Raw genomic sequence first — 7,383 nt, forward strand, 5'->3', positions numbered from 1 at the left:
TGCCCTCGTTCTCTCTGACATTAGTCCACTCCCGTTCCTCGGGAATTAACGGCCTTGACGCCGAAGTCTCTCTTCGGCCAATGGTACTGGCTTCGACTGAGTCTGTAGGGGGTATGCTAGTAGGGGGACAGCTCTCAGCGCAGCACCCCTCAAGACAACGGCTGGCCCGACCTTAGTATTAGGGTTCTGGCCGCTAAGGAAAGGCATCATCGCCAAAGGACGATTCCGCCTCGGAATTAGTTGCGGCACTTCCTCCTCTTGTTCCTCGACGCTCGATTCAGACCTAGCTGGTCCTTTTCCCCGGCCGCCGGCCATTTTTAATTGAACGGAAATTCGAAAAAGCAAAAAAAAAAGGAAGGGGGTTCAAATATCAAAGAAAGCTGAGGAAATTTCGGAAAAAATTACTTCTATCAGGTGCGGAATTAGCCGATCTTTGAGTTCGGAGTAAAGAATTTCATTTAAAAGCCTCGGATTGTTGGGTATATGCGAGAAACAGATTCAGGTGAAGAAGATTTAGAGGAGAGCGAGCTAGGTTGCTTGTGCGAAAATGAGTAAGGTGAGCAAGGATTATGGTGCGAGTGGTTTAAGTATCTTCTAGAAGCAAGATTTTCGGAATTCACGCCACTAATAACCCTATTAATCCCACTTTACTGAATGACTGTTCGTGTTCTCCTCCATTAATGACCCATTAATCTTCTCCACTTCCCCATTACTTCCAATTATCTCCAAGTTAATGGTTATTAGCATCAGTAACCTCTCAAACTTCTCATAATTAAAGCTGTCATCATTTGCTTCCCTCCAATTTTGCAAGTCAAAACCCGATTCGTTACTCTTCCAAATCGGGTCTGGGGGGCAAGTTGTTTGGGTCCAATTAGTCCTCAATTGGGCTTGGTATACAAATGATACAATTCAATGTCCAAAAGCAAGGTTCAACTCTCTAGCCCAATGCCAAGTCAGTCAACGGTCCAGTCCTAGTGGCAAGTCCACTTGACTCCAAGGGCCCAAGCCCCTTATTGAGCAAAGGTATAAAAGCTAGCCTTCACTTCATTTCACATTCATTCACAATCTGCCTTAAGCACCAAAATCTCTTGCATAACTCATTCTCTCTCTCTTTTAAACACTGTACAGACTTCGGCATCGGAGGTGCCTTCCTCGGCACAACCCCCGAGGCCAGTTTTACGTGTTCTTTACTGTGCAGGAAACCCTCGGCTTTAGTGTTCTTTGGACCGAGCCCAATCTTTTCCACCTTAAAAGGGCCTGCTGAAGGTCCCATTGTTTTTATCCGAAATATTTTTGAAGCATTTTATATTTTTATGTGGCATAATTTACGACATTAATTGATAGCATAATAAAATAGATTAGTGCATAAAAAATATAGGTATATTTCACATGCAAGCAACGATTCTCTTGGACTGATAGAGAATATGAGATGATATGATTGTATGATGATAATAATGGGACAAATACCATACAAATAAAAATAGATTGTAAAGATCACTCGAGGCCTTAGGAGGGAGTGATTACCGAATCCCGAAGTGATTCACTAATTAATGTGCGTATAATACGGAGTACTAACTATTTTATCATAAGTCATAATATAAAGTTTGTTTTTTTTTTTTTTTTTTTTTTTTGAAAGTACTGATAATTTATATAAATTGGCAATCAGAATAAGCAAAAAATAAAAGAAGAAGAATGAGATCTATATTCCACAATTAACCTTTGTTGGAATCTTTCTCTATTATTGAAATATTTTGAATCATTTAGCTAACGCATATATATAGTATGGACGAAATGGACACTAGTCTTTGCCTCTTAATAAAAAAATACCAAGAATTAAACTATAAAGATTTAAGTTAGTTCTTCTATAATAATAATAACACTCCCTAACATTTTCAAATGAAGAAAATAATAAAGAAAAATAGCAAATAAACAACACTAGTAGTCTCTAATGAAAAGCTTAAAGACAATTAATCAAGGAACAATAATTTATGTACAATTGGATTGCCTAAGACTATTCACAATCATACATCTCCAAAACAAATTGAGATGTGCCTTTAAAATTATAAATTAAAAACTATACTACACCCTATTTGTAAGATGATGGGTAACATGGGTTCCCATTTATTTGGTGACAGCTTAATCCAATATTCTGGTATGTGCCCACATGTTGGTCAAATCCAGCAGTACTACCCATACTTGTTTGGATATCAAAGCTTGAATTATATGAAGTGTTGTCATTTAGTAAATGGGCTATTGGGCCCAAGTAATCCAAATCCAATAGGTATGATAGTGATTGAGTTCTTGGGAATTTTATTTCTGGTTCATTTTGATTACTAGAAACATCACTTGCTCCTCTTTCCACCATGCTTATTTGCCCTTGTGGCGAACTCGATGAATCCTCTGCTCTCTCCTCTGCCCTCGCGACATATCTCTTCTTGTAGATTCTACATAGCACCCAATCGTCCAACTGTAAAAAAAATCGTGAAATTCAGACTCATTATTCATTGAGACGAATTCATATTAACTTTTAAAATTTATATTGAATTATTAATTAGAATAACGTTATTTGATAAAATAATAATATTTTAAGGTAACATTTAATGTAAAAGATCATTATTAAACAAAACTAAGACAATCAATAGAAATAATAAATTCGGGTCTAAAAAGGCGGCTTAACTTACCCTCATGGATCCATGTTGCTTGATGGGTTGATGCTTAGACTCAGTTAAACGATATTCATGCATAATCCAATCAGTCTTGGAACCCTTAGGAGGTCTACCCTTGTAAAAAACAAGAGCCTTCTTAATCCCAACATACTTAGCTCCACTATATATGGCTTTATCCGTGCCCGTGGCCTTCCAATAACCCGATAACGTAGCTCGATTCGGTCGGATCCCATTCGGGTATTTCCTATCTCTAGGGGTGAAGAAGTACCATTCATTTTCTCCAAACTCTGCCTTATCTACAAAACCAATCATTAAAAAAATTCAGTAAGTTTTCATTCATGCATAAAACAAGGTTTAGTAAGAAAATATGTTACATATTGGACCATATATTAAAATTAAATTATACAAACCGGGTAATTGCCATGGATCAAACTTGTATATATCAACTTCAGGAATAATTGAAACAGGACAAGGTCTAGACATAGCTTGATTCTTAAGGTAGTGTATTATTAATTCTTCATCTGTCGGATGAAACCTAAAACCAGGAGGAAGACTACTAGAACATCTTTTTGCATCCATTAGTTTAAAAACTTGTTATATTTTGGTAGGAAATTAAAAGTTTGAATTTTTTTAATTTTTTTGTAAGGAAAAAATAAGGGTGGAAAGAGAGAAATAGAGTTTTTCTTGCTAAAAAGGAGGGGAAGAATGAAATGGATGTTTGAAATGTTTGCAAAGAGAGGTGAGGGGATTATATGGGTGAGGGTTTCTTGTCTTGTAGTGAGAAATATGGAAAGAAGATTATTAATAATTAATTAATTAACTAATTAATGTTACGTCATGTTGATTAGGGAGTTATTTTTGGCTTTTTTTACTTGTTACATTCCTCGGATGATGAAGATAATACATGCTTGCAAGGGTAGGTAAACTATGTGGTATAATTTTCATATTATTCCATCAAAGTTTGAAAGAATCAAAGAATCTCAAGTTTAGGATCAGTAGTCTATAAGTGCGGTTATTATATAATTAATTTATGAGGGTTTTAAGTATGTAATTAGCTAATAGCTTAGTATTAAAGTATTTGAGAGGTTTTTTTGGATCAACTTTAGGTTTAGTTTAAACAACTTGTTTGTATTAGGCTTCCATGCTTTGTTGCTTTCACATGAATTCCCTTATTTTCTTTTATCAGAACTTTTATTTAATTGCGAATTTACAATTAATTAAATAGCACTTGTCTTATATCAATATTTACATAGACTATTTTGACTTTCTTTTGGGCTTTATACTTAAGAATTTTTTTGTTCAGATTCTATGGATATTTTTCATTAGTCTAAAATTTGAACTTAATTTCCAAACTTAGTTTTTTCAAGATGAATAATATTGTTGTTATACTTTCTTAAGGATTAAGTTAAGTTAATTATTATATTATCCAACTTCATCCAAATCATGTATCCATCAATTCTTTATTCATGATCATGCATGTAGTATACAGTATATATTATCTAATTCATATGTATGAGTTTATATATGATTATTTAATCGGTGTTTTCACCATATACCCTGAATTTTTTGTTTATTCACCATATACCCTTGAACTTTTTTAAATTCATTATATACCCCAGAATTTTCAAAAACTATACCAGATACCCTTGATGATTAATGATTATTAATTTCGTCGGTCATTAGGGTTAATTATGACTTGAAACCACCTTAAATACATTTCCATATCCCCAAAACCACCCACATTCCTTTTTTTCCACCCCAAAACCACTCCAAATTTCATTTTCTCATCCTCAAAACCAATCATGCAGATATGATTTGGAGTGATTTCGAGGGTTGGAGAAAGGAGATGAGTGGTTTTGGGAATGGGGGGGGGGGAGATCTAAGGTGGTTTTGATGCATAATTAACTAAATTTCACTCATCTTGTTGTCATTAGGGGTATATAGTGAATTTAAAATTTTCAGGGTTACATGGTGAATAAACAAAAACCTCAAAAATATATGGTGAAAAAACCGTTATTTAACTTAATCCACATCATAGGAAAAACTTAATATCCTATAAGTTTTCTACTATATAAGAGCATAATATAAAAGGTAGAAAATTGAATTCATCAACAATAAACTATGCGCATAAATACAAGTGAACGAACCACCTTCTAGTAAGTCATGGCATTCACATTGGATTAACTCGAATAGATAAGATGACATCAGCTTACTAGTACAAGACTACAAGTATATCATATGATATGAATGCTGAAGTACTCACTAAAGGACAAATTTTATGTATCATTTTCTTATGTGGAGTTTTGAGGTTGATGCACTCATATCCCAAAGCCTCTTGAGTCTTCATAATGTACTCGTATGTATAATCTTTTACTCCTCGCATAAAATTATATTTGTTACAAAAAAAAAAAGTATTTTATAATTTAAAAAAATGAATTGGAATATTTGAACAGGTAAGTTCTTGGAATATTATTTCAAAGGGCAAGCTATTGGAATAATTCAATAGGTAATAAGTTTAGAATGAAAATAAAATTACTCAGTTCCTTCAAAACAGAAAGAATTAAAGAAATTCCTCGGTAAGTTCTATTAGAATATTTATTAATTTTATAAGGAACAAAAGGTTGAAAATTATTCACAAATTACAAATTTCCTTCATTATAATAGATGCACATGTTTAATTTCTACTCCGTAATAATTTACTCTAGACAAATGTTCTCTTAGATTATCTTCATTTTATTTTTGTTCCAATTGAATAAATATTTCTAATTACTCCGTACTTGAAATTTTCTCCTTTTCTTTTCATATATGGTCGGTATTTCCTTACACTTTCATCATAATAAAATCTAATTTAATTTATTTCTCAAAATTAAAGGTCAATATTTTAGGGTATTATTAAGAGTTCATTATTATAGGTTTATTCTTTAATAGTATTTCAAGTCATATTTTAAAGTTAAAGTAATAATCTCTTACTTACTCTATTTCTCCTTCGAAGTCTTAAATATATATTACCTTGACCAGGTTGAACTCGCAAATATAGATAAATTCAAGAATGCATGCATAACTATGATTAGATTACACATTAGAATTTAATATTCAAATTACCTAAACAATGGTCACGTGAAATGAGTCGATAAGCTTCTAAGTTGATCCAAAGAAAAGATGACATTATTGCCTTAGCTCCAAACAATAGTTAAAAAAAGAAGAGCCAATAATATGCTTAAGTTCCAAGTCATTAACACTCGTTGTTGTCTATCCCATGGCTTACGTTTGCACATTCTTAGTCTTAATTGACTTGGTTTGGAAACATGATTTCCGACGTTGCATTTTTAGGAAAGCCAACCTTGCTACTTTCCAAATGAATTTATTATTTGTAGCTTAGGACAAGCTTTACCCTTATTAACCTATTTAACACCAATCACGTATGGAGTACTTTACCTTGTAATTTCAGCCTTGTTGATATAAAAATTTAAGTTAAATATCTCTAATCATGTATTTGAAAATCTTATATATATAAATTAATAGTTAGTGAGATTAATCTAACAAGATTTCAATGTATTATATCTTTCTTTCCTATAAATTATAAACAATTGTCTAAGTTAAGTTTGTGATCATATATTAATGTGGAAAACTTAACAACACATTGAACTTAGGTTGTTATAAACTTATAAGTAGAGCATGCCTAATAAAGACTCTTGTTTCTAATAAAGATTTTTTGTTCAAGAAATGATGTTGTAACAATATGAAAGCTCATCAAATACAATTTGAATTTTTTTTTTTTTTTTAATGCATAATGTAATGCAATCCCCAATTCCCCATATACTTTAATACTTGTATACTCCATATTTTTTTTGTGAGACCCCTAGCTAGTATTTTAAAGACTTCAAAGCCGTTTAACTTAATTTTTTTGTGAACTACTAAACGTCGCTTCCAATTTACCAGGTGTCACTCCCATTTTGACATAAAAGGACCATACTGCCTTTTTCATAAGTTGGACTTATTCCCGAGCATTTAATATTATACCCGAGCACATTCGATCCACCACTTGATTAAAAAAATTCTCTAGCCCACCACATCCAACCCCACGACATCCAACCCAAAATTCCCGAGCCCACCACCAAAAATCCCATTTTTTAAAAAAAAAATTTATTAAGCTTTAGCGACGGGTTTAGGACGATGGATGATGACAACGATCGTACACCGGCATCGTCGGAGGATTTTGTAAGTCCTCGAAATTTATTTTTTATTTTTTGAAAAGCGTACATCCACCTAGAATTTCCGGATCTTCCTTGATGGATCCGGAAATTTTAGGCGGATCCACCATGGAGGATCCAAATTTTTTAGGCGGACGTCCAATTTTTTTTTTTATTGATTAATTAATCAAAACGAATTTATTTTTTTAAAATTAATTAATCAAATTTATTAATGTAATTTTTGTATGATAATTATAATTTTTATTGTGATTATTATTTTTTTGTGATAATTTGAGTAATTAGTATTAGTATTATTAGGTAATATTAGTTATTCTTGTGAATTTTCTATGTTTTTTTTTTAAATTTCAGATTTTAAAGTTTATCGAGCGTGAAATGTGTTGTAAGTGTCGTGAGTGAGTGTGGTGAGTATTTATATGCGAAGGGTAAATACGAAATTTCAAGGAAAAAATGTGAACGGCATTTAGTAATTTGGGAGGACGTTTAACAACCCCAATTTTAAGTTATTC

At 32.5% G+C, this 7,383-nt stretch overlaps 1 protein-coding gene across 1 annotated transcript; it reads right to left on the reverse strand.

Annotated features, from left to right (window-relative positions):
- Positions 1 to 1,833: 1,833 nt before the first annotated feature.
- LOC110712880 (NAC transcription factor 29-like) lies at positions 1,834 to 3,391 on the reverse strand. Its single transcript, XM_021891336.1, has 3 exons — positions 3,077 to 3,391; positions 2,682 to 2,962; positions 1,834 to 2,467 (listed from the first exon to the last, which is right to left on the reverse strand). The coding sequence occupies exons 1-3, from the start codon at positions 3,243 to 3,245 to the stop codon at positions 2,087 to 2,089; spliced, it is 831 nt and encodes a 276-aa protein (XP_021747028.1). The 5' UTR covers positions 3,246 to 3,391; the 3' UTR covers positions 1,834 to 2,086.
- Between the last annotated feature and the right edge of the window lie 3,992 nt (positions 3,392 to 7,383).

The sequence above is a fragment of the Chenopodium quinoa genome, unplaced genomic scaffold (assembly GCF_001683475.1).
Source record: "Chenopodium quinoa cultivar QQ74 unplaced genomic scaffold, ASM168347v1, whole genome shotgun sequence".
Taxonomy (NCBI): Eukaryota; Viridiplantae; Streptophyta; class Magnoliopsida; order Caryophyllales; family Amaranthaceae; genus Chenopodium; species Chenopodium quinoa.

What these genes read in the sequence shown, in the direction of transcription:
- LOC110712880 (XM_021891336.1), bottom strand. Translation starts at nt 3,245, where the DNA reads ATGGATGCAAAAAGATGTTCTAGTAGTCTTCCTCCTGGTTTTAGGTTT. An exon ending in TGATCCATGGCAATTACCCG is followed by an intron (nt 2,963 to 3,076) that starts GTTTGTATAATT and finishes TTGGTTTTGTAG; the next exon opens with ATAAGGCAGAGTTTGGAGAA. An exon ending in AGCAACATGGATCCATGAGG is followed by an intron (nt 2,468 to 2,681) that starts GTAAGTTAAGCC and finishes TTTTTTTTACAG; the next exon opens with TTGGACGATTGGGTGCTATG.